The following is a 26,348-nucleotide window of genomic DNA, read 5'->3' as shown; positions in this document are numbered from 1 at the left end:
TAATCTTGCCACAAGTCCAGTCCTCTTTCCTGCACACATGTAGCATTTAGTTGAAAGCTTTTTGCCAGGTATAAGGTTTAAATCATGATTCTGCTTGTGTGGAAGACTTCATAGCCCACTTCAAGACTGAGCTGTCCAGTTCCCTTTTCCCAAAGATGAAGAAGCTTTCCCATTCTTCAGCCTTGGGAAAGACAAGAGCAGAGGCTCAAGTTTTCCATTGATGCATGGGAGAGAAGTTTCAGTCGCTGAATTTGTACCAGGGAACTTGAAACTTGTGAAAGTAATTGTTGTTAAACATTGAAACTAATTGTTACCAAGCAGAGCATGACCTCTCAGGGTCTCGCTGAGTGAGGTGTGTAGATGTCTGACTACTCTGCAGTTAGGCAGTGAACATCATCTATGAATTTCTTAAACCTGTGTCTTTCAAACACTTCACTTACAGGCTCCTGGAATTTTGTAGAATTGTTCACAGGTAGTACATAAACATGCAGGTCTTTGGGGGAATCAAATATTGCCTAGCTGCAAGAAGCGTGAAGGGAAATGGCTGCATGTAGGACAGTAGCTTGAGAAATCTTGAATTAAACCTCATTACCAGTGATTGAAATGTTAGTGGACATAAGGAAACACTTGTACACCATGAGGACAGTCAAGTGTTGGAGCAGGTTGCTCAGAGGTCGTGCAGTCTGTCCTGGTGTCTCTGGTTTCTTTATGCTCATTGCCTTGACATGCTCCTTTTATCTGTCAAGTTACCTGCAGAAAAAGAGAAGGTTGCCTTTTTTCTTCCCAAGCTTGAGGAATAACAAATTTATCATCCAGTCAGTATCATCTTCATTTCCCTCTCCACTGGCTAATTATTCCCTGGGAGCCAAGTCTGGAAGTCTCCATCAGTTACTGCTCCACATGTCCCTGTAGGTTATGGAAAGCTTCCCGTGCTGTTGGCATTGACAACATTCTCTGCTCCTGCTGAAGCAGAGGACTTCAGGAAAACTTAGGAATGAACCAGGAAAGTGGTGTTGCCCTGGGCAAGGAAAGAGGAAACACAACTTGCCCACGAGGCATCTTCCCAAAGCTTGTTTTGCCACAAGATGTTCTTGAGGAACATGGGGAGAAATGAATCCTGGGCTGCTCCAAAAGCTGATGGAGCCTGTGAGGAGTGAGACTAGCAAACTGTAAATCCAGCACACGGAGATCTCCTAATAATTAATGAGGTCATGGAAGACCTGCATATCCCAATTCTTCCCCATAGTGTCTTAGTTCCCATTCTACAGGAGGTCATGATTCTGGATTCTTCCAAGTCTTGTGCCTAAGGAATAACAAGCATTTCTTGTAAAAATTATTTTCCTTTGTGTGGAGAAAATAAAGAGTGATTTAATGATTTCTTCAGACAGGAGCTTAGCAGTTGGTGGTGTTTTCAGAATTGTTCCTTTCAGTTTTAGAATCTCTGCAATTATTCCAGAAGCACATACACTGAAACTAGCATGTTGCAAATCCCATGGATGAGCAGTCACCATCTTTTAACTCAATCCATGAATGAGCAACAAACTAAAGAATAAAGTTTTTGCCAGTCTATGACTGACAGAAATTTATCTAATTTGATTTTTAATAGGGTTTGGTAGGTTTTTATGGCTAAATTGTTTTAAAGCAGGTTAATTTCTGCCCTAAATCTAACTGTTGTGTATGGTAAGGAAAACATTTACTAAGATATCTGCTAGTATGTTTTTTATGTAGTTTATAAAAATATTTTTGGCAATTCAACTTTAATTTGTGTATAATATCATTGTTTTTAACAGTTAATTGTTTTGATTGGAATGTTCATTTATTTGCAACAGTTGTCTACAACCCTTTGGACTAGGCAAGACAGTTTGGGCTGTACTGAAATTTGACACTTGACTATTGGAAATTAATGTGGTGTGAACAGGTGAACACTTGGGTGTCCACATTAATAAAACAGATGTTTGCAAAAGATTTTTAATTTTGCATGACTGTAATTAAAAATTGAAGGAGATAATCTTATTTAGAAAGTTTTGTTGTCAAATTATTCCAGAATGGTACAAAGATGATGAAAATGTTTCTCTGCCAAGGCCTGTGTGCCTCTCAAAGGATATTTTAATGTCATAACCTTTGAATTCTCTTTCCCAAAATTAGCATAATGGATCCCAGGCATTTAAGTTAAGACTTTTCACATTGTGTAAAATACAGAAAGTTAAGTCAGCTCTTTGTGCCCAATTCAAGGCCTTTTGCATCTTTAGGATTGTGGAATTTAATTCTGAAATCATTCACTATGTTCTTGAAGTGGTTATCTGAACTTTTCTCTCATTAGGGGTTGGAACTGGATGATCGTTAAGGTCCCTTCCAGCCCAAACCACCCCGTGATTCTATGATTGATGACTCTTGTACCCCATCATTCCTTCCAGAATGCCTTTCCCTGAGCAAATCTTACAGGAGGTTTTCTCTCACGAACTCCAAGGTTTTGTGTCAATGACTGACTCAGTTCAGGTGGTTTCCATCATCCATTCCATGAGTGTGGTAAAGGCCTAAGAGCTCTTGGACCTCACTCATGCTGTTGCTTGTAACACTTGTTCTCTGGGATCCTCTAAACTCCTCAAAAGAAGGTTTTTGCAGCAGAGAATATTTCATTGAGGACATGTCAGCAGAACTGGGGGTGCTTGCAGTATCCATCCTCTTACCCTGTGTTCTGCCTGTAGTGTCATTCTGTTTTCCTCTGGAAGTGCTCCTCAGAAATTCCAAGGGAAATAAAAAGTGTAAGAGACTGGAATTTGCTTTACCAAACTGATATCTATCAAAAAAATATCTGCTGTATCTGTCCTTTCTGCAAATACTGATTGGAGAATGATGGTAATGTATTTGATTTTGTTTACCGTGTTTTCAACTGCTTTAGATAAATCTGTTTAATTTTAAAAGTAACTGGAAGTATTATAGAGGTTACCTCTACATGCTATAGTTTTAAAGTGTGCTGTGTCTAACGCCTTTGAATTTTTCAGTGAAAAAAGTGTGATGACCAATTGTTGTCATAACCAAAGTTTAATACATCCGATTTTTGGCGACAAAGCCAAGACTTTAATTCTACATTTGGTCCTTTTCCCTTTTGATAGCTGGTCCACAGTCCCAGGGCAGGATAAATTGCTGTTGCCAGAATTCCTTAATTTCCTTTGGAAAGAGAGGAAATCTGAATCATTAGGCTAATAAACTAATATTTAGTTGTCTAAATTTAGGTGAGAAAAACTTGAAACAGAATTAGCACAACTATACAGAGTTATTCCCACGGGAGACATTTTGGAGTACTTCCCTTTTTTTTTTTTAGTAATTTATTTGTGTACTTCTGTGAATCTTGATATTTCTTAAAAGACTTGAATGAACATGAAAAGATTTAATCTGTATTGAAATTTGTCTTTATATGGTGCTGTTTGCTCAGAAAGCTTTATGAAGTACAGTTAATGTAGGCTATTAACAGGATTTTGTTGTGTTTAATTGTGGAAAAGGCAAAAAGGAAGCCAGAGTTAGGAAGGTACTTCGAAGAATGAAGTAGATATTTTGTCTCTGTAAGGACAGAAATACTGAAATAGAATTGGATGTACATCCAGGCTCTCCCATTTGTACCAGCAATTGCAGTTGGCACTGAACTCTTAGGAGAAGGGAGAGGACTTGCAGTACCTGATGGAGCTGAGCCCATCAGTCACCAGAGTGGGGCTGGGAACACAAACCAGGTTGGGCAGGAGATGGTCCTGCTGGGTTTGTCAAGCAAAAAATGCTACAGTTGTAAATTTTCCCAATTTGTTCACAAAGCCACCTTGTGGGTTTCTTAATTGAGGACAGATTGTAATGAGGAGCAGAGTACTTCAGGTTCAAACAGTTCACTCTCTTTAAAAATTAATTTACAGTGGGTTGGGTTTATTTTTTCTCCTATTAGTAATATAGCTAGTAGCCACTAATTACAAACATAGTTAATTGTATTTCTGGGAGAGACATTGAGTAGAGTGATCTTCCTGAGGTTCTCGTGCTGCTGCTCCACCCTGGATTGTCACCCTTGGCAATTCTTAGTTGGATTCCATGGTCTGGCTTTCCCTAAAGGACATGCTCATGGCTCTCTCTTAATGAGCTGTTCAGCTTCTGAGCTAAATGGAATTAAGGGGATTCCATGCTTTGCTTCTCACTAGCCATACTTTTGAAAGCTTTGGCCAAAAGCACACATTTGTTATCTGGACAGTGCTAGCTTGCTTGTGAAACAAGTTAAAATATGTAACTGAACTGAAACACTTGGTTTGGAGTAAGTAACTGCTGAGCATCACAGCATAAACATACATATTGTGACACAGACCCTGCTCTGATATTGGGGATTTTTGCATCCTTGTAATTTCCATTCAGTTGTCCTGCCTTATGCTGTGAGAAACTGGAATTATTTTATTTCAGCTCATTTACAACCTTAGTGTAACCAAAACCCCAGCCTTAGTGGTTGATTGTGTCTTACCAGCAGCAGAGAAGTTCAGCACAGAGCCAGGGGTGAGGTTTTGAGGGAAGAAATTCTTTGTTTAGAAACAAGTTTTTCTTGTGGATTTGTTTGCTTGCTGTGTGGTTTGTGTCTGTGTGTGTTTCTTAATTGAAAAACCCAAAGCACATCAAAATCTGGTGTCTTTCCAAAGACCATTGAATGGAAATTTGTTCTTAATAACAAATATTAGGGAGAAATCCTTCCCTTTGAGGGTAGTGAATCCCTGGCACAGGTTTCCCAGAGGGGCTGTGGCTTGCCCCATCCCTGGAAGTGTCCAGGACCAGGTTGGACACTGGGGCTTGGAGCAACCTGGGGAAGTGGAAGGTGTCCCTGCCCATGGCAGGTGGTGGAACTGGATGATCTTGGAGGTCCTTTCCAGTCCAAGCCAGTCTGGGATTCTGTGATTGCAAGGTGAAACTATCACTCGTGGGGCTGCTTCCTTCTCAAATCCATGATTTTGTGTGTGAATGGGAGAAGAGCTTGGATCCTCCTATGGTTTTTGTAGGTATAGATTAAATCCACTGATATTCCAGAAAAAATAAGGCTCTCTGACTATTTTTAATTGCAGTTCTCTTAACATCTGCTTCCTTTCCACAGTTTGCTTATGGGTGTATTAAAATCTAGGATCAAACTTCAGAAGCTTACTAGAAAGACATTCTGTGTGTGTAAAGTAGTTACACTGTTTTGTTTATTTTTAATGAAATTCTCTATTTTGCATTCAAAGCAATACTGTAGCCATAGGCAGCTTCTCTCTTTATGTTGCACAAAAATAATCTATGAATTGTTTAATTTATGGATTTATGGATGCCATGGCAATGTTGAACACTGTGAAGGTATGGATCAGCTTTTTAGTTATTTCAAATTAGCACATTGTATTGAACTGTAAATATGTGTCCTTCTGTCCCCTGCTCCCAGCAAAGGCAGGTTAGTGCTGAAGCTGTGACACTGCTCCCTTAGAGTAGAGTTTTATAAAAAAACAGTGACATATCTGGTGGGATTGTAATTTTTGTTATAAAAGCAATGCCGTCTTTCTTTTTTTTTACTATTTTTTGGAGTAGTTAATTTTAAGCAAGTCACGTCTTTCAGAAATACCTAATTGTTTCATCACCATTTCTGTATTCTTGTTGCATTTCATTCATTCATTTATTTGATTTTTACAGCCTGAGTAGGCAGAGCACCACTTTGTGTGCAGTGCTACCTAATGAGGCAGTCACTAAAAAGGTATAGCCTAAAACACTGAATTTCACTAATACCAAACTCAAACTGTTCTGTATTAAATTCTTATGGAGTCAAATGATTAAAAACACTAAGAATTCTTATTGTCTGGCAAATATTTGCCAAGGTGAGTTAATGCAGATGGTTTAGAATATTGTATTACAGAGTTTTGTTTTACAACTGCAAGTGTGTTTTGAGGGCTGAGTTGAAGAGTTGAAGCCTCAGTATTTGATCAGAAAACTCTTTTCCTGAGACTGAGGTCAGTGTAGAGTCAAGGACCTGGGCTATTGTTTTTGCCTCCAAAACCTTAATGCTCTGATATTATTATCAAATGGCAGCAAGTTCTTTTCCATGTTCTTCTCTAAAAGCAGCCCACCCCTGCTGTCCCTGTCCTCAGCAGCTTTGTGAGCACTTAATATATCCAGTATTTATGGGGATTAGTTTTACACCTGTGTAAACTTAGTTGACTGTTAATGGGCTTCTAAATCAGCATTAAACTTCCCTCTTCCAGACACTCCTGAGGTCATTCCAGCAGGAACAGAGCTCAGGCCTTGCAAACCTTCCTGGGAGGTGTTTCCTTACTCTTTCCCTGTAGATAATTACATCGAGAAGACTTGCATCGGCCTTGTGGAACTGTAACCTTTTCTTGTTTTGTTTTGGTTCTGTTTTACTTTTCCAGCCTCAAGTGTCTGCTCAGAGAAACTAGAAAGTTCTGGTACAGTATCCAACTGACTTGATGCCATGCTGGACATGTCCTCACTATTCCATGTGTGTCCAGTTAAGCTGAAGGAGCTACCTTGTCTTTGCAGACCTGCAAGTGGTATTGGAAGGGACATTTTGCCATCAAATGACCTCTGGGACCATCTGTTGTCATCCTTTCCTAGAACTGGCTGCTACCAAACTGATAGCTCCCATCACAGTCCTGAGAAATACTGGATTTATCAACTAAATTACTTGAGTTAAATGAAATTAGGGCTCATCCCTTTGCTATCAAATCCCATTACTTTCCCTAAGATGGCTTAAGAATTGCAGTGTGAGCAGGATCTACCAGGAAAGAAGTGTAGAGCTGGCCATGCAGAGAAAGGAGAGAGGGCTTAAATGAATTATTGTTATCTCTTGGGCAGAAAAGAAGGCTGCTAATGAGTCGGATATTCTGAAGGAAACTTTAAGTATCCTTCTCCAGGCAGCATTCAAGCATGCCAACAACTTCCACATCTGTCACAGGATGTTTGATGCAGACAGATGTTTGTGCAGCACTCAGTCAGCATCTGGGTCTTCTGTGCTTACACTCAAACTGACACTTGCTGTGTTGGGAAGTTAAACATTGTATTTCCCTGTTCCTGGGAAGGGGAGAATTCCCTGTAAGAGAGGTGAAACCCTTGGGCCTGTGCAGCCCATGGCAGTGGGAGCTGCCCGTGCTCCTGGTTTTCATTTATGATGTTCAGAGGGAATGAAGGCTCATGGAGTATCAGAGCAGAATCTGTGGCCTTGACCTGGTACTGGTATCCCAGGTAGTAGAGAAAATTGACATTCCCTTTCCTCTCTCCTCTGGGAAGCAACACTATTTCTAAATTTTCCTTGTGTGCCTTTTCTATGTATTCTGAACTCATTAGGGTTAGTATGGCTTCTCAGTGAAATAAGTCTTAATTCATAAAAATTTGCTTGGGGGAAGGAAGGAGGAGGAGGAATTGTGATCCTTCTGCTTGGTTTTGATCAGATCCTTTTTAGCAAAGTACAAGGCAGCTGACCAAGAAATGACTGTGATTTCCTTTTTTACAGTTTGAAGATAAATCTGATGCGGTATTTGATATTACAGAAAAATGTAAGTATTTCTATTTATTCTCTAATTCCATAGTTTCAGAAAGCCTTTCTTGGAAGTGTAATTTCTGCTGAACAAGACTGTCTTGCCCTCATCCCAGCCCTTCCTGCTCATTCCCTCCTGCATTGCCTTCTCCACAAGTGCTACAAGTGAGGTGAATGGAAATTAATGGTTTTTCCTTTCTTTGGTTAGTTTTACTCAATTCAGCTTCTGCTTCAGAGTGGTGAGGGTGATTGAACCATTTCTGTGTCAGCAATGTTTTCACAGTAATGTTGGTCCAAGAAGGCTGAAAATATTCAAGGAATTGCAGCATCAGCCAGATTAAGATAATCACTCTTCTCCTTTGTTACACGTGAAATTGGTCGATTTTCTGACAGTTCACTGGGATTTTTTTCCCCCTAGGTGGTGAAATTCTGGATGCAGAGATGTCTGAGGACGCTGACCACAACTTAACACCCGCCCTCGACAGCTTGTCTTTTGGAGTACCGAATCGAGCAGGACCTGAGAATTCACTGCAGGGTGATGATCATGATTATTTTCTGAACTCTGGGGATCTTGCAGGCATACCTGTTATTGGGAGTGACAACGAAGATGATCAGAATTTCACTCCAAAAGACACTCTTTCTTCAGAAATTCATGATGAAGATCATCTGGAAGAGGGCAAGAGAATTCCAGATAATGAACTGGACAGTGAAAAAGAAATTCAGGTTCAGAATGCAATCCAGAAGGATCTCACTTCCCCCTTTGAGCAGGGCCCTGTATTTAAATCACTTCAAAAAGATTTTAGCGTAACACGAGATAATGGCAAAGAGACTTTTTCAGCAAAGGACAAGAATAGAGAAGGACATTTTCAAGAACATGAAAAACGGTTGGAAAAAATCCCTAAAGATACGGATTCTAGATTGAAAAGCAGTTTTCTTGACAAAGCAGGTAACTGTTGACATCATAGACCTGGCTGCCCAGCAAAGAGGAAGAAAGAACTAGAGAGAAATCAGCAATAGGGCTAATTATTAAAAACATCACCTTGTTGAAGAGAACAGGCAGAGCTGTGTGTAGGGGAGCATTTTATGAAGAACCCTGAAATGCAATGATCTCTGTGTTAGGAGGATTTGCAAAGGGCTTGGCAGTGTCAGGGAGGTCTCATCCTCCACAGCTTGTTACAGAGCCTCAACATATCCTTTGTTGTTGTGGTTTCCTAAACCAAGCTGGGTGACAATTCAAGCTTCCTTTTGGTTTTTCTCACTGTTTTTTATAGACCGTGGAGCTTCTTAAAAGAGAAGGTGATGAAATTTAGGTTAAGTTGATGGCCAGTAAAGATTTTTCAAGCAAAGCACCAATTTTTCACTAATGCCTAGGCATTTAAAGCAGTGTGGATTTGATAGTATCAGGGAAAGGCTTGCTAGAAAGGAGTTAGTGTCTGCAGGAACTAAGCCAGAACATAGCTTGAAATCTGCTTTTCCTGGAAGACTGCTCTCCTTCTTCCTCAAATATTTGTGTCTTGGACTTCATCCAGCCAACATGGAGAGAACCAAAGATGCCTAAAATCCTTTTCTCATTTGACAGTCTCCATAATCTTGCTGCCCACACACTTATTTTTTCTTCCCAAGCTCTGAAAGTTACAGCAGAACAGTGAATGAAGGAGTTAAGAATAACCAAGCAGGAACACATGGTTTACTCTTATTCAGCAGAGGGAGGGTGAGCCAGCACGTGAGGGACTTCTGGCTGCTTGTTCACACGCACAGCTTACAGTTCTGAGGTTTAAACTTTATATGTTCAGCAACAGCATCTTAAAATTGGTGCTTCCAGGTGGCACTGATGATAGAGAAGCAATAAAGGTATCTTTTAAAATAAAGAAAAGTTACAGATGTATCTCTACTTTTACCTTCAGCTAAAAATCAAGGGAAGAATGTTTCTGTACATAAGATGTTTTTCAGAAAGTTGTAAATACCTACAGTTAAAAGATCAGGTAAAATAGTCAGGAGTTGAAACCAGAAAGATGAATGTTCATAGTAGCATCCAGTATCTAGGCAAATCCAAAGTTTTTAATATTTATATATTCTAAAAAAAACAGAAGATGCTATTTCCTGAGAAGAGGGCAAAAGCAAGAGATCAGAACAGCAAAGAAAAGGCTGGAAGATGTCGCTCTGAAAAGTATTTTTTGATTTAAATGTCAAAACAGGGGAGTTCAGAACCTGCTGAGGTGTGGAAAATCCTGATGAAGAATTTGCGTCGGAAGTTTGCAACTGTTTTGCTGGAATGGGAAAATAATGATCCAATAGAATAATTTAAAAAGAGTCAATTTTCTTTAGGGATTACCACGTTACCTACAGGGAGGAGAGAGGGAGTAATTTAATAGTGGTGAGGTGCTGTCAGACACGGGTTGGGGAGCAGGATGAGACTCTGATAGTTGTAAAGGAAATGCATTGGAACCTGTATTCATTTCTATTTAATGTATATGTTTTCCTCAGTTCATAATCAAGTAGAAGAAACATTACGGACGCAGTTAGCGCCACAAACTCCAGAAACTAACTTCAGGGTAAGCTATAGATCTTTCAACCACTTTTGCAAGTGCAGCAATATGCTGGAATAATGCAAAATACGTATTTTGTATTTGAGTGTAAATTTGAGTCCTAAGGAAACTGATCTTCTGATTCTTAGACATCTTTGCTACTTAAACAGTACATATAATTTTGTAAAAATTTCCTGAGCCTCTCTTTGGATTGAGGATTCTTTTGGTAGCCACTTTCCTGTTCAGCATGGTTGGAGTGACCGGTGAGCCGAACCTACAGCTGGATGCATCCACCTGACCTGCTGCCTTTTTTCCACATGAGCCAGGGAACAGCTGTATCCACGAGACACTCCCAAACAACCAACTTACAGAGCTGGGTGTCTTCTGCTTTGGCCAGAGGAGTGGAAAGCATTGGGGGTGGGATGAGAGATGGGGCTGCAGGGAGGTTGAGGCAGCAGCTGCTGCCCAGCATTTCTCCCACCTTGGCAGGACCCAAATCTCTTGGTCTGCAACACAAACTCCCCTTGGCAGCAGCCCAACTCCTCATGGCAGATGCAGGAGGGTGAATTCTTTTTCATATTATTGTTTCAGGAGTCTAGCTACCTATTTTCTAGTAAGGAATCTATTGGACAAGAGCTGGGGAATTCCTTTGCACCAAATATTAGAATTAAGAAGGAGCCTTTGGATGACGAATATGCTAAAGCTATGGCCCCACAGCAGGGACTGTTAGACAAAATTAAAGATGAACCTGGTAATTCTGAGGTAAGTTTCCCATTGCATTTCTCATTTTGGTCTGTCAGCTGACCGCTTAAGCTGAACAAAAATTCAGCCATTTATTTGGTTTGTTGACCGAAATTTAACTTGAAGAACATAGTTTAGTAGAAGGATTTTTCCCTCTTACATTACTATGAAACCCACTTCCCCTCAACTTTTTGATGTCTTGTTACCTTGTCTCTGAAAATGTTTTTCTTGTCAGTTAGAAACAAAGCCAAGTGCTCTAAAACTTCTGTAACTAAATCTGTGGCAACATAGACACTTTATCTAACTAGGAAATAAACTGTAAATCACATTTTGTTAAATAACTTATGCGTCATAATTAGAGATATGAATTAAAGCAGCTACTTCCTTTTTAAAAGCTGCCTTTGCAAGCACAGTAGTTTGTTCTTGTTTTAAATTAACACTTAAAGGACTTAGCAAAATATTTAAGTACTTACACATCAGTGAAGTCAATCTAAGTGTATGTTTAAGTGACTTTCTTATTCAAGACTGACACTTTTTATGATGATGCAGGTAAAACTCAGTAACTGTAACCTGAAGAAGGTCTGACCTAGGGATTGAGCAGTGCTGGGGCCAGGGCTGCTGAGCTCCAGCCAATCTCTGTGCCACTGCTTTGCTGTGTGACACCAGCTGTGCTGCAATTCTTGACTCCTCACTGCTCATATCCATGTTACATATCAGATTTTATATGTTAAAGGTGTACAAGACTTCCCAAAATGATGCATCCCTTTGCACCAGCACGGGAGTGTTGGTTGGTGTTCTTGTGCAGGTGTTAGTTTTTAGCATCAGTCTTTGTCCTTCTGCTCCTCTGCTCTCCGGGCTTGTCTTCCCAGCACTTTTTCTTCTTTTCCCCTAATACTCTCAATTTAATAAGTAAAATATTTGCAACTTCAGATTTTACTGTCCTTCTTATTTGTTCAGTCTCTGTGGGATTGTTTGGGTTTATTTTTCCTTGAACCTGTAGAATGTCAAACCACGTGTAGATTAGTTAAATCTGTCTCTTCTTTTGTCCTCCCAAGATGGCATCTGCTGTGTGGATTTGTGTGGAATGCAAGGCGAGATGTCTGTGGTTATCAAAGATCATATTAATAAGTAAAAATGAAGACTTGAAGAATTTAAATGTCAAATATCGTATGGTTCAAAAAATTCCTTCCTGGAGTAAAATCCTGTGATTATCAACTCTGCCTGATACTGGAAAAGTAGGAGAACTGAGTTCATTTTGTTTTGCTTTAGATTGGAATTATTATGGGGGGGATTTTATTTATTTATTTTTTAATATTTCCTGAAAGATAAGAGCATTTCTTGCTGTAACCAATAGTTGGAGCTGAAGGTTTTTGGCTTTCAGCGCTGTTACGCTGCTGTGAAACTGCTTGATCATGCACAGTTGATGTCAGGATTTGCCTCCATTTCTTTTCCGACTCTTGACTAATGATACAATTGCAGTTAAAGTGCTTAAAAAAACTGTATTTTTGCAAATGATTATTTTTTAAATAATAATAATAATAATAATAATAAATGGTGCTTAAGAATCTCATCATAGCATGCCCATACCCAGCTTCAAGCTTCTCTACCTGAGATTTGATTGTTTCAGCCTGAGGGTTCACATGGTTAAGGAACACCACTGCCTGTCTCCTGGGAAACATGTTGAGAAATAATTTGGTTGTCTAGTATAGAAACTTCCAATTTTCCCACAGGAGTGAGAGGAGTGCTCAGTTTGAGCACGTGCTCAGTGGAGGTTGTTGTGGGATTTTGGGAGCTGGCGGAAGCTGGGAGAGCATCTCACTGCCACTGGGAAAGAGAGAGCTTCCTTTTGCTTAGTGATTCTGAATTGGTTTCCCTGGCAGCCAGGCAGCAACTGTGAATTTAGCTCAGTCATAACATGACATCATGCCTCACTACTCCCATATGACTGTAAGTAGGCTAAATCTTATCATCTCTGTAGTTCCAAGAGATTATGCTATTCAGCCTATTAAGATTTACATGTGGAGTGTTCCAAGCTGCTTTCTGGCTCGGATTTCCAGGGAGAGCAGGGGCAGGAAGCGTGCTGTCAGTGTGAATAGCTGCTGGGGACTAAGCCAGTCATTTATAGCATGTCAGCTATTCCACCAGCAGCTGTCCAGGGATTTTCTCATCCTCTACCAAATGTGAGGTGATTCCCCTCATGCTGGAGCTGAGACTGTGATGGTCTGGCCCTGGTGGTGCCAGCCTTGGTCTGTTGCAAAGCTTCACCTGAGGCTGCTCCAAGGTCTTAACTCCTGGTTAATACAGAATGCTCCCCTACGAGGTCCCAGCTCTATTTCATTGCTATCCTCCTTTATATGAAGATAAAACTTCTCTCCCAGAACAGGGGCAAGGGCTGCAAAAGCACTTCCAGCTGGAAAGTTTGAATGGAAAGCAGAAATTTCCTTAAGCTTTGGCTGAATTCTGGGGTGTCTTGGAGTGCAGCTGGAGAGGGGGATGCACCAGGCAGCCCCACCTGTCCATTTGTGTCCCCTCAGGTGTGGTTTGCTGTGGAGCTCTGAGCAGGAGCTGTGTGTGGTGCTCACTTGTCACCCAGCCTTCGGAGCAGGCTTAGGAAACCCACTCTTCCCTGAGGTTCAATGCAGAATTGTGAAAAGAATGGAATCATGTTACCTGTTATTACATGTGTGTATTTGTTCTCCTTTTCCCTTTGTTTTAGGAGTACGGCCAGCAGCCAAAATCTCAGGAAGGGGAGCTGAAAATCAGTGCTGTATTTTCAGTCAGTGGCAATCCTCTTGGTAAGGAATAGGCAAGACTAATTTCATTTAAATGTGTAAAATGTGTCACCTTTGCAAACAGTCTTGCAGGTCACTCTGCATTTTGTTTGCTGTGTCTGATCCCAGTAGGAATGAAGAACTAGTTTGGTTTAGAAATAATGAAATTGAGATTATAAAATAATTGTAGTTTTGAGGCATAGGAAAATTGAATGTGAAATGCATAGGAGAACTGAATGTGTTAAATAGTCTTAAACTGAAGGAGGGCAGATTTAGATTAGGTCTCAGAAAAGAAATGTTCCCCTGTAAGGGCAGAAAGACCCTGGCACAATTTGCCCAGAGCAACTGTGGCTGCCCCTGGATCCCTGGAAGTGTCCAAGGCCAGGTTGGACATTGGGCTTGGAGCAACTTGGGATAGTGGAAAGTGTCCCTGATCATGGCAGGGAGTGGAATGGGGTGATCTTTAAAGTCCCTTCCCACCTAAACCATTCTATGATTCCATGAAAGGGATATTAAAAGTGCATTCTCCATCTTCAGAGTAGTTATAAAAATCTGCTATGCAGAAAACCAGCACAGGGCATGTATTTGTGGAGAGTTCATCTGCTATTTGATTCTCCTCTAGACCCTGACAACCCAAATAAAGCCATGAGTCTTGTGCTTGCCCCTGCACACCAGTGAGTTCTTTGTAATGGATCTGTAACACTTACTCTGTGTTTTCTCTGTGTGTTTTTTTTTTTAGTTCCACAGCTGTCATCAGGTTTCCAGCCTGCTGTGGCATCCTCTGGCATGAGTAAAATGCTACCCTCAGTTCCAAGCACAGCTGTTCGGGTTTCCTGTTCTGGCTGTAAAAAATTCCTGCAGAAGGGGCAAACTGCCTACCAGAGGAAAGGCTCAACCCAGCTCTTCTGCTCCACACTGTGCCTCACTGGATACACCATTCCAGCTTCTCGCCCACCAGCTTCTACCAAGAAAACCTGCTCAAGCTGCTCAAAGTAGGACAGTGCTTTCATTTGTTCTACTAATAATTGATATTCAAGCAGTTAATGAAAGGCTTCAGTTCTGTTCTTGTGCCCCTCGCTGTGTCGGAAGCGCTGCTCCTCTTTATGCTTTCCTTCAAAAATTGATGGCTGATGCTGTTCCTTGTTAATTGGTCTGTCTGCTTGCAGTTCCATTTCCTTAATTGGGTTTTATACACACATAGATTTAAAAGCCTCTGTGGTACAGAATGCATCTTCTCTTTTTTTGATTTAAATGAGCCAAATATGAAAAACTGTATTTCAAAAGGTCCCACATCTTCCTGCCATTTCAAAATGTCATTGCACTCTCAAAATTACTAACTAGAGTACATTTTCAAAAAGTATTTTATGCATTATTTCTTCTAAAGAAAAATAGATTTATGAATCCCTAAAATGAAGTAAAACATGAGTGAGTTAATGTATTCAAGGTTTTAATTAAATGGATCCACCCTCTCCTGGAGAATGTTTAGTTTCCGAATAATGAACAGCAAGTTGACATGAAACCCACATTGATCCTTTATCTCTGTGTTTGTTTTTCTTTTTCCATAGAGAAATTCTAAACCCAAAGGACGTAATCACTGCCCAGTTTGACAACACAGACTCCAGTAAAGATTTCTGCAGCCAGTCTTGTCTGTCCACATATGAACTGAAAAGGAAACCCATTGTCACTATCCACACCAACAGCATTTCCAGCAAGTGCAGCATGTGCCAGAAGAATGCAGTGGTAATTTCCATTTTCGTCATTTGAATTTCTTTAGTTCAGCACAACTTGCTGTCTCAGAGATGCACACACATATTCTTCCTGTCCTTGCTGTATATTCCTTTTCTTCCAGATCAGGCACGAGGTGAATTACCAGAACGTGGTGCACAAGCTCTGCAGCGATGCCTGTTTCTCCCAGTTCCGCTCGGCCAACAACCTGACCATGAACTGCTGTGAATATTGTGGGGGCTACTGCTACAGTGGCTCTGGCCAGTGTCACATCCTGCAGATAGAGGGACAGTCCAAAAAGTTCTGCAGTTCCATATGTATGACAGGTTACAAGCAGGTACATGTGATGGGACAAGGGGGAGTGGATTCCCACTGCCAGAGGGCAGGGTTAGAAGGGCATTGGGAAGAAATTCTTCTCTATGAGGGTGGGCAGGCCCTGGCACAGGTTGCCCAGAGCAGCCCTGGATCCCTGGAAGTGCCCAAGGCCGGGTTGGACAGGGCTTGGAACAACCTGGGGTAGTGGAAGGTGTCCCTGCCCATGGCAGGGAGTGGAACAAGGTGGGCTTTAAGGTCCCTTTCAACCCAAACCATTGTGGGATTCCATGATTCTGTATTTGGATAAAATACTAAAAATATAATCCATCTAATTTCTTATTCAATTTTAGGTGTTTTAAGAAACACCCAGTTTACTGGTTGATTATTTCAGTTGCTGTATTGGTTTAAAGTAACTGCTTTTGTCATTTCAAGAATAACAGAATCATTAAGTTTGGAAAAACCCTCCAAGTTCATCAAGTCTAACTTTTAACCAAATACCTAATGCCCACTAAACCATATCACAAAGTGTCACAGGTCAAAGTAGGTTTTGAACACTTCCAGGGATGATAATTTGCTGCCTAATCTTTGCCCAAATGTCCTGCTCTGTTTATTTCTCACCACTGGACCAGCTACCAGAGAATTCCAGTGTGGGAGAAGACACAGTGGGAACCCCCAAGCAGCAGCCTCCTGTGACTGTTTTCAGCCTTGAGATGCTCCCTAAAGAGTATTCTTTATTACATTGTAGCCTTTGAATTAAGTGGAAAGGAAAAGTAATAATTAGTTGATAATTATGATTTTAACTTTTAAACTTTCCATATTTATTTTTTGATTATTGAAGACCTGAGAATTTAGGAGAACCTTAATTTATTATAATAGCTCAATTATTTTTGATTGATTTATTCTAATGCAATTACTTTAGGAAAAATTGCCCTCTGGTAAAAGAACTTCATTTCATGACTTGACTCTGCTGTCCCATTATCCAGGTCACTTAGGTCAAGAAAGGCCTAATGAATTTAAAAAAAAAAAAAAAAATTATGGTAAATGTATTTCATCCAGAAAATTACCTTCAGAATTAGTTGTCCTCTGAAACAAATCTGGAGATAAAATTAAATAAGCTGGAAACATTTTCATGCTGCTTTTATATCACACATCAAAACCTCATATGTGAGAGTTCTCTTGAAAATACAGTATGTTCAAAGCTTATAAGATTAAGTCAAATCTATTTTTATATGATTTTTAAACAGCATTCAGCTCAATTGCCAGGTACAGTCTGATAGTTTCTGGAGATTTGTGGGTGTTTTAAAATCCCTAAAAGCTTGTATTCTGTTCTGTCCTCTGAAGAGCTGGAATAGCTAGTGATAGAACAAAGTGCATTTTTAAGGCTGTCATTCTAAAATAATCTGGTGCACTAATTCTCAAAGTTTTTTCTGAACTTAAAGACCTTAAAAAAACCTTAAACACAGAAAATGTGTCTATGAAAATCAGGCTTTTTCCTGTGTCTTTCTTCTAAAGAAGTTTGTAGACCACACACTGAAAACTGGTTATTTCTAGCAGATGGATCTCTTTCCCATTTTGCTATCAAACATCATCAGGGGACCTGCTTCTCCCTGTTCCTTGTTTGCTCATCTCTTCAGTGGGAATATTGTTTACCTACACAGCTGATGCATTAAAAACCATAAGCAAAATGTCAATCCCCTCTGGAAGATGTTGGAAGTTGTCTGATACAAGTTGCTGATCTGTGCTAGTACCTGTGGGAGAGTTTGCAGTACCCAGGCAGCCTGCTGCTGGTTAAAGTGGCCTGGGAAGGTGCTCAAATCAGAGCTCAAATTAATGAATCTGCACCATACATACCTCATAACTGTAAAACAAATAAACAAATGCTGTTTTGAGCACACTGCCACATTTTATAAGTATTTTATATATTAGTGATGATTTCCAGGTTAATAAAAAATGCCAAGTTTCAAATGAATAAGCAATTTCCCTGTTTCCACAGAAGTCAGCTAAAATTACACCCTGCACACTGTGTAAATCTCTGAGATCTTCAGCTGAGATGGTGGAGGGCACAAATAACTTGGGGAAGATGGAACTCTTTTGTTCTGTTAACTGTTTGTCAGCCTACAGAGTAAAAATGGTCACTTCTTCAGGTAAGCTTATCCTTTTACTTCTGTAGAAATTTCATTTCCTGTAACTCCTATCCCAACTTTGTTTGGCTTGAAAGTTAAGGCTGATATTCTTTTTTTGGGAGGGTGGAAGTGTCTTTTATTTTGAAGGGAAGTGCTGAGATGGGAATGAAAGGGCATTTTGTTGTAGATAAAAGTAGCAGTGACAGTACAGCTATTTCAGTTTTGGTTTTAGGGAGCTCCACATGATAACTAATATTAAATATTTTTTTTTTTGCTCTTGGAAGGGCATCTGGTGGATTTCCCAGCTAGAAAAACCTCCTGTGTGGACATGTGCTATACCACTGCTAGGACTCTCCTGGCCCTTGTTCCCTGGGGTGATCAGCTTTATTACCTCTGCCCAATGTTGCATGGAGCTAGGCAAACATTTTCAGCTATTTTTCATGTGGAAATAGAAAAATGCTTACTGACATGCTAGGGATACTGGGAGATTAATTAAATTTCTGGCAAGCAACAGACACAGCAGCTGCAGTGTCTCCTTCTGAATCTGTCGAAACATCGTCTTGGGCTTCTGTCTGTGCCTTGGCTCATCATTCAGACTCTGTTTTTGTATGCACGGTGCAAAATTAGCTGCAATACAACTTGATGTTGCATAAATCACTTTTTCTTCTCTGTTTCACCCTCAGGTGTTCAAGTTCAGTGCAACAGCTGTAAAACCTCAGCAAACCCTCAGTATCACTTGGCTATGTCAGATGGGAGCATACGCAATTTTTGCAGCTACAATTGTGTAGTAGCTTTTCAGGTGTGACATCTAGGATTTCTTCTTAGCTGAATTAACAGAATGCTAAATTGATGGTGGAAATACCCAGGTGCAAGATGTAACCCTGTAAAGTAAAGCCTGTCTATTTGCTTTCCCGCAGAATCTCTTCAACAAGCCTGCAGGACTGAACTCCTCAGTGGTGCCCCTGTCTCAGGGCCAGGTCATTGTGAGCATCTCCTCGGGGACAGTGGTCTCAGCCACTGGCACCACCTCGACTGTGTCCCCCAGCTCCACGAGCACCCCAGCTGCAGCAGGGCTCCAGAGGTTGGCTGCCCAGTGCCAGCAGGTCACCTTTACCCGCTCTGTTGTGAAAATCAAGTGTCAGCACTGTAACAGATCATTTGCCACCAAACCAGAACTGCTTGATTACAAGGTAATAAAGATCGGGGCTTTCAAAGCACTTTTTTCACAACAGAAACCCAAAAATGTGTAGTTTATGTGCACTGGTCTGTCAGTACTGCTTTGTTGCTTGCAAAGACCTGCTATGAAGGGTTTTGAAATTGATTTGGTTTAGCCAATATCAAATTAATACTGATACTATCTCTATGGTCTTAAAACCAGAAAAAAAAGGAACTCCAAAAAACCCCCAAACCAAACGATTGCCTGTCTAAATAAACACATCCCTGTCTCCTGGACCCAGGGATGTACCTTTTAATCCAAGGACAAAGCACATTGGTGAGGGCTTTCTGCAAGAAATTTTGCTTTATTATAAAACTAAATGGGGAGACTCATCTGCCAGAGCTCTGTTGCTGATTTCTAAGGGTATAAATACCCTTCTGCCTTTCTATTAACAATTTAAATGTATTATTTGGGATGTGAGTCATTCAAACACTGAAACTAAAATACTCTGGCTGTTGTTGCAGGGTAAAATGTTCCAGTTCTGTGGGAAGACCTGCTGTGATGACTATAAGAAGAAGAGCAATATGACAGCTTTATGTGAATACTGCAGGTTTGAGAAAATTATCAAGGAGACAGTGAGAGTCTCAGGCATAGATAAAACATTCTGTAGTGAAGGTAAGAAAGAGCAAAAGCCTGCCTCAGTGAAATCAAGTCACAAGTGTTTTGCCTTAAAATTATCAGTAATACTAAAAGAAATCTATTATTTTTAAGTTAGGAATCTGTTTTTTAGATTTAGGAACACAGAACTCTGTACACGCTTTACATTTTAATAGTATGTTTCAATGAATTATTACAGACATCACTTAGTACAGGAATGAGGAGTGCTGAGGGATTATCATATTGGTATTAAAGAATATTTTTGCTGTTTTCTTTTAGTTTGTAAACTGCTCTATAAACATGATTTGTCTAAGCGCTGGGGAAACCACTGTAAAATGTGCAGTTACTGTTTACAAACTGCCCCCAAACTGGTCCGGAATCACTTTGGGGGGAAAACGGAGGAATTTTGCTCAGAGGAGTGCATGTCTAAATTCACTGTTTTGTTTTACCAGGTAAGCTATATTCTCACATCCTCCATGTTTTTACACCTATACCCCTTGTTAGTGTTTCCAAATATGTTCAATTTCTTCCTCACTGTTTTCCTAGATGGCAAAGTGTGATGGTTGTAAGAGACAAGGTAAACTCAACGAGTCCATAAAATGGCAAGGGGAGATGAAGCATTTTTGCAATCTGCTTTGTATTCTGTTGTTCTGTAAACAGCAAGGTGCTCCTGACCCTCCACTCCCAAACAACACAGGTAAAGCAGGCTGGGGATAGTGTTACCTTTTGATGTGTGGGGTAGTGAGATGGATGTTTCACTTCTGCAAATTCACTTCTGTGAACTCTTTAAGATCTGTCTTCTCCTGGGGAGCCTGTCTGTTGCTGTTGAGTGGGCTCTGGTTTAGATCACTCTTACTTGAGACCATTTCAGACTTCTATAGGTATGAAATGCAGTTGCTTCATGTACCAAACAAATTTTAAAGAAGATTAAGCAAAAGCACTTGCTTTCAGTCTCTTTCATGAAACAAAGGCCTGTTTCATTTGGGTAAAATGTACTGATATCTAGTGCAGACATGTTAAATATCTAGCCTGCCTTCATAACACCTAGAAAATAGGGTAGAATGTTAATATTCTTCTAAACAATCAAGTGGTGAAATTAGTAGACTAAATGGTTTTAAATACAAACTCCTATATATGCTCTTAAAACCAGCCACTTCTGTGCAGTCTGTAGGCATATGAAGACTTCCCATTTCTGTGTCATTAAGCGTTGATTCTTGGGAAGTATCAATCTCAAGGTGTACAAGTGCTGTAGTTGTTTCCTTGTGCAGGTGGAATGGGAATGAGGGTAGGAATGAAGCCCACAGGAATAGGAACTATGAGTTTCTGTAGGGAGTGAGGCACAAAGAGCTGAAAGACCCTCAAAGACAGGAAGAGAAAGGGAAACAAAAGGCAAGGATAGCACTGATCCTAAAGAGGGGCATCATTTCCCACTGAGTGACTGCAAAAGTAGGTTACCAAAAACCAATAAAATATGAACTGGAAGTTTTTAGTGTGCACCAGGCCATGTTCAGCTTGGTGCACATTGTTTCAATTTGGTGCAATCTGCTGCTTACATTGGTGGGAGCTCTTTTCCCTTCTTGCTTGATTCGCTTGTGGAACTAGCTCCTGTTTAAACTGAAATGCTCCAACTTGACACCTACCTCCCCTTCTCACACAGCAGCCTCTTTCATCTGGAGACAGATCTGAAGGGTGGGTGTTGTTTCTGAAATGCTTTTTTTCTCAATTATCTTACTGCTTATTCTCATTTTCTTCTGTCCACTGTGTCCAGCAAACCTTTCCATGGCACCAGCCTCCTCCTCAGGCCCTCCTTCTTTAAGAAAGGACTCAACCCCTGTCATAGCAAACGTGGTGTCCCTTGCAAGCACCCCAGCTGCCCAGCCTACTGTTAACTCCAACAATGTTTTACAGGGTAAGGCAGCTGAATACGATGCCTGTACTTTTACATCTCTATTCCTGAACATTTCTGTTTGCTCAGGGATTTTACTGAGAACAACGGCCGCAACTTCGTTATGCTTCACATCACTGCAGATAATTGCTTTTGTCCTTCCTTTATCTAGGTATAAATAATGACTTAAGTTTATGTACATACATCAGGGAATGAGTTTTAATTGGAATTCTTTTTCTAGACCTTGGCAGAATATGGATTATAGTTCTTGATGATAAGTAGACATGTTATTGTATTGTTTTTTTCCTTCACAGGTGCAGTTCCTACTGTGACAGCAAAAACAATAGGAGATGTAAGTTTTACAAGAGACTTTTTTCAGTTTTGCCCGGATTATATCAATTAGAAGTAAAGTATCCAAGAATTTGGCACTATCATTTTGTAACTAATTTTTGATGAAGATTTAAAATTCATCCAGCTTGCACATGCTTTTAAAAAATGGATAAAACTTAGATACAAAAGTCTTGTGTCCACTGAAAGATTTGATGTGTTAAGGCAAAACTTGTCAGATTGTAACTCTTGAGGTGTCTTTGGTTACCAAGTAATTCATGTGTGGCTTCTGCACTTGAGGCTGCCTTTTGTGCCCAGAAGTGGAATAGGATAGCAAAAGGAGCAGCCTGGGAGGAGGGGACCAGCCTGTGCTGCTGGGACTGACATGACCAAGCTCCTGCAGCTTCATTTTCCTTCCCCACTCCCTGTCAGTGTGGTAACAGAGCTGTGGGGAACCACTGTCGCCACTTACCTGGGGATAATTCGGAGAGTTCCTATTCCTGAGCTCTTTGAGGTGTGTGGTGTAACATCCCACAACTCTCCTGAAATACAGAGATGCTTTTATGTAGCTGTAGGTTCTGGAAATCTGACAGCTTTGCTTTTAGCAGGAGTGTCACTTATGGATTAGAATATGAGTTTTCCCTCTTGAAATAGATCCTGTTAATTGAATGCATGACTGAAAATTGCAGTTAGCAGGACATTAGTACAAGCATGAATAGTCAGTCTGTGTGTATCAGGAAATGATACTGCTGCTGCCAGAATTGCTGTTCATTTTTTACATTTATTTGTTTTCAGTGGTTTCACATTATTGGTGTCTGTATCAGCCAGACTTTTAGTCATCAAAAGTATCTTAATATAATTCCTCTTTATATCTCTGCCATCAGTAAAATTCCAAGGTCAAAAGTTTATAGCAGTTATTTGATGACAGAAACCAAATATTCTTGCAGATTTGTTCACTGCACTGTTAACAAAATAAGCTTTATTAGCAAAATTAGCTTTAAACAACATTATTGTTGGATCAAAGTAAATTGAGATGGAGACCAGAAAGAACCAAATAAGCAAGCTTATTTTGCAGTATATTTTAAACGATCGTTTTTATCAGCAAACACAGTTTTAAATTGTTCAGCTTCCCCTAGTATAGAACAAACTCTAGTCTTATGTTATCTTTCAAACCAGTACTGACTCAACCCTCATTTGTGTTTTCCAAACAGGCAAGTACCCAGACAGATGCCCTAAAGCTCCCATCATCAAAACCACCCAGGCTTCTGAAAAACAAAGCTTTATTGTGTAAGCCAATCACCCAGACTAAGGCCACCTCGTGCAGACCTCACACACAGAACAAAGAATGCCAGACAGGTGGGTGTCTGATCTCCTACCCCTGTTGGAATTGTCTGTACTGCAGTTGAGAGAGTAATACATGATTTATGTAACAGAGAGTATTTTTGAATGTATTAGTAAACCTTAATTAGTTTTCAGATTGTTGTATGGTATTTTCCAACAATTTTTGGTCTGTTCTGTTTTTGGTATAACAGAAGAAGAAGCACCTGCTCCACCCCAGATCATTGTGGTACCTGTTCCTGTGCCAGTGTTTGTGCCAGTGCCCCTCCACCTCTACACCCAGTACACACCAGTTCCCCTGGGAATGCCAGTACCTGTAAGTTATGCTGCAGTTCACTACAGAAACCAGTGGTTTACAGGCTTGTTTTGCATCCAGCACACCCAGCACTGTGTCACTGGCTGCTGTGTCTGCTCATACAAGTGGTATTTGGAGTCCTTGATGCCATTTCCTTCCTTATTATATCATATTTGATTAAACATTATCACACAAAGCTGCCAAATTGTAGGGAGAGTACAGACTGTCCAATCTGGAGTTATTTTTAACTTCATTTTAGTAGTCCTAAAATATACATAAAGTTAAATGGGAGGGACCTCCCTAGTGTATTTGCTGTTTCCCTTCACCCCTAAGTATGTTCTGATATTTTCCACATGTTCCATAGGTACCAGTTCCCATGCTCATCCCAACTACCCCGGATAATGCTGATAAGATCATTGAAAATATTCAGGAAAACAAGGAAAAGATGTCCATTAATCCATTTGAAGCTGATCTCCTTCAGATGGCAGAAATGATTGCAGAAGATGCAGAGAGAGAAAAAACACACTCTCATGGTGGTAGGTGGTGGTTTTAAAAAGGATATGAAATGCAGTGAGGTGAAGGTCCTCTCACCACAGAAATTTCCCTGATTCGAGATGCTGATTTGACTTGTGGTGACAGGGACAGGTCCCAGAGATAGAAATCTCCAGATCAGTACATCATGTGTTAGAATGAAGAGTCAAACTTAGGAAGACAGAGCAGCTGCCTTAAAAGAAAATGTTCCTATCAGGCTTTTTATGGAGGATTATTGAAGGGTGAGGCAGGTCAGAGTTTGTTGGAGAATGACCAATCCATGTAATGAAAGTGAAACAAGCTGGAAAGGGATAAACAAAATATCCTACTGGTCTACAGATGGCTCAAGTAACAAACAGGGAGGGATGGAAGCCTTTGGAAAAGCAAACCTATGTTAATTGTGATTTCTGTTTCCCTGCAATAGCATAACCAAAGTAGAAAGCTGCTAGGAGAACTCCAGTGGAGGAGAAGGCACAGCATGTGTGTTCATGCTAAGACTAATACATAGGTTTTTGCTGTTCAAAGAATTTTGTATTAGTTGTGCAAACTGTCAGTCATGTGTAGATACAGATTTCCTTCTTTTTCTAAAGGATCTCAAACATCCGAGCACGAGCTCTTCCTGGACCCGAAGATTTTTGAGAAAGGTCAGTCAGATTTCTTTCTTTTACAAGTGGATGTTGATCCTGCTGCATCTTTTCTTGCAAACTCCTGGTTCTGCCTTTCCTGTAGCACATGGTCCCTGTGGTCCCTCTCGTTGCAGACCAGGGCAGCACATACAGTGGAGATCTGGAATCAGAAGCAGTGTCCACTCCACACAGCTGGGAGGAGGAGTTGAATCACTACACCTTACGATCCAATGCCCTGCCAGAACCTGATCCAGAACTCAAGCAGTTCTCCAAAGGTGATGTGGAACAGGATCTGGAGGCAGATTTCCCATCAGGTCGGTGTCACGTGGAGAAAAACTCGTTGTTTTATAAAACCACACACAATTTTCTGCATGAACATTGTCCCAGCAGCCTGCTTATGTGTTTTCATGTAGTGACAGTGGATGTTTAAAGCTGCAATAGTTGATCACATCTACAAAATATTACTATTTTTAGAATATTACTGCTGCCTTTAAAGACAGCACTCTGCAGAACCCCTGACAGGAGTAGGAAGTTCTTGCTTACCTCCTTTGAATTCATCACTTCTGTATCCCTGGGTATAATCCATGTGGAGTGGCAGCTAAGATTGTATTTGCCTGAATAAATACACCCACTGTTTTTGTTTGGTTTTTTTTCATTCTACTGAGAATTTACTGTCTTTATACAGCAAGTGCACAGATTGCTAAATGAGTCAAATGTCAGGATTACTTGAATATACAGGTGTGACTGTCAGCTGTAAGGTGTTCCATAGTATCTCAGTGACAGTGACACTTCTGCCTGGGCTGCTAAATCATGTGATTAAACTCTTCATGGTGTTGATTTGACTTCAGACTCATTTGACCCTCTCAGTAAAGGACCGGGTTTACATTCACGTTCACGGGCAAGACGGAGACACAGGGATGGCTTCCCACAGCCAAAAAGAAGGGTAAGGAAGTACTTCTGAAACACAAATCCCTTACATTTTGAAATAATCACACCCTAATCTAACCATCCATGGATGAGGAGCTGTTGAAATGCTGCTTTGTTTGGATGTCTTTGCTTGCCTGTAGGGACGGAAGAAGTCTGTAGCTGCTGTGGAGCCCCGGAGTCTGATGCAGGGCTCCTACCCTGGCTGCTCTGTTTCTGGGATGACCCTGAAGTACATGTATGGGGTAAATGCCTGGAAAAACTGGGTCCAATGGAAAAATGCACAGGAGGAACAAGGGGACCTGAAGTTCTCAGGTAAATTTGTCTCTCAGTGGAAACAGAAATACTTAGTTAAAGAGCACTTGGCTTGATTCATTGTTCAAGTAAAAATTAGGATTAGATACCACTGAGTTTTGCAATGCCCGTTAGTAGAGAACAGATTTTATTTTCATCTTTCTATGAATTTAAAATTCATAGCTATTACATTCTAAATTCATCTGTTTCCTTTAAAAAAAGTCTCTGAAGCATTAGAAATCTCCCCTTTGCCTTCCTTTGCACGCAGGAGTTCTTCGTTTGTAGCACAGATGCTTTATGCAGCTGCAGAGCTTTTCTGAGCTATTATAGAACCATGAAATTACAGATCTATCAGGCCATAATTCTAAGTTGACAACACCAACTTGGCCCCATCCATTTTATCTGTAGCTGGCACGTTCCCAAAGTATTTGTTGGTCAGCAGAAATGTGTGCTGTAAAAAAATTGTGTGATCCAATATCAAAATCTTAACACCTTATTTCTAAGCTTCACAGCTGGAAAGAAACATTTCAAAAGTCTGCCCATTCTGTGCTGCAACCTGTCTGAATCTAACTTTATTGCACCTTATATCT

General features: G+C 40.5%; 1 protein-coding gene across 7 annotated transcripts in view; it reads left to right on the top strand.

Annotated features, from left to right (window-relative positions):
- LOC100227613 (zinc finger MYM-type protein 4) overlaps positions 1-26,348 on the top strand; it is a 33,784-nt gene that overhangs the window by 997 nt on the left and 6,439 nt on the right. Inside the window, exons 2-24 of one of the 7 annotated variants that reach the window (XM_030290211.4) lie at positions 7,502-7,544; positions 7,944-8,060; positions 10,010-10,077; positions 10,642-10,812; positions 13,508-13,586; positions 14,302-14,554; positions 15,128-15,302; positions 15,412-15,624; positions 17,596-17,746; positions 18,409-18,524; positions 18,643-18,915; positions 19,406-19,556; positions 19,818-19,990; positions 20,085-20,235; positions 21,307-21,447; positions 21,738-21,775; positions 22,962-23,106; positions 23,283-23,404; positions 23,748-23,919; positions 24,505-24,558; positions 24,675-24,854; positions 25,389-25,483; positions 25,608-25,779. In XM_030290211.4, coding sequence (XP_030146071.1) covers positions 7,502-7,544; positions 7,944-8,060; positions 10,010-10,077; positions 10,642-10,812; positions 13,508-13,586; positions 14,302-14,554; positions 15,128-15,302; positions 15,412-15,624; positions 17,596-17,746; positions 18,409-18,524; positions 18,643-18,915; positions 19,406-19,556; positions 19,818-19,990; positions 20,085-20,235; positions 21,307-21,447; positions 21,738-21,775; positions 22,962-23,106; positions 23,283-23,404; positions 23,748-23,919; positions 24,505-24,558; positions 24,675-24,854; positions 25,389-25,483; positions 25,608-25,779 — 3,253 coding nt within the window. Of the gene's footprint in view, positions 1-7,501; positions 7,545-7,943; positions 8,472-10,009; positions 10,078-10,641; positions 10,813-13,507; positions 13,587-14,301; positions 14,555-15,127; positions 15,303-15,411; positions 15,625-17,595; positions 17,747-18,408; positions 18,525-18,642; positions 18,916-19,405; positions 19,557-19,817; positions 19,991-20,084; positions 20,236-21,306; positions 21,448-21,737; positions 21,776-22,961; positions 23,107-23,282; positions 23,405-23,747; positions 23,920-24,504; positions 24,559-24,674; positions 24,855-25,388; positions 25,484-25,607; positions 25,780-26,348 lie in introns of those variants that run through there. The other 6 variants (XM_030290209.4, XM_030290208.4, XM_030290210.4 and 3 more) reach the window with 6 other exon arrangements.

Source organism: Taeniopygia guttata, chromosome 23 (assembly GCF_048771995.1).
Source record: "Taeniopygia guttata chromosome 23, bTaeGut7.mat, whole genome shotgun sequence".
NCBI classification, from domain to species: Eukaryota; Metazoa; Chordata; class Aves; order Passeriformes; family Estrildidae; genus Taeniopygia; species Taeniopygia guttata.
Note: the sequence above shows the minus strand (reverse complement) of the source record. Positions and strands in the feature narration are given on the sequence as shown.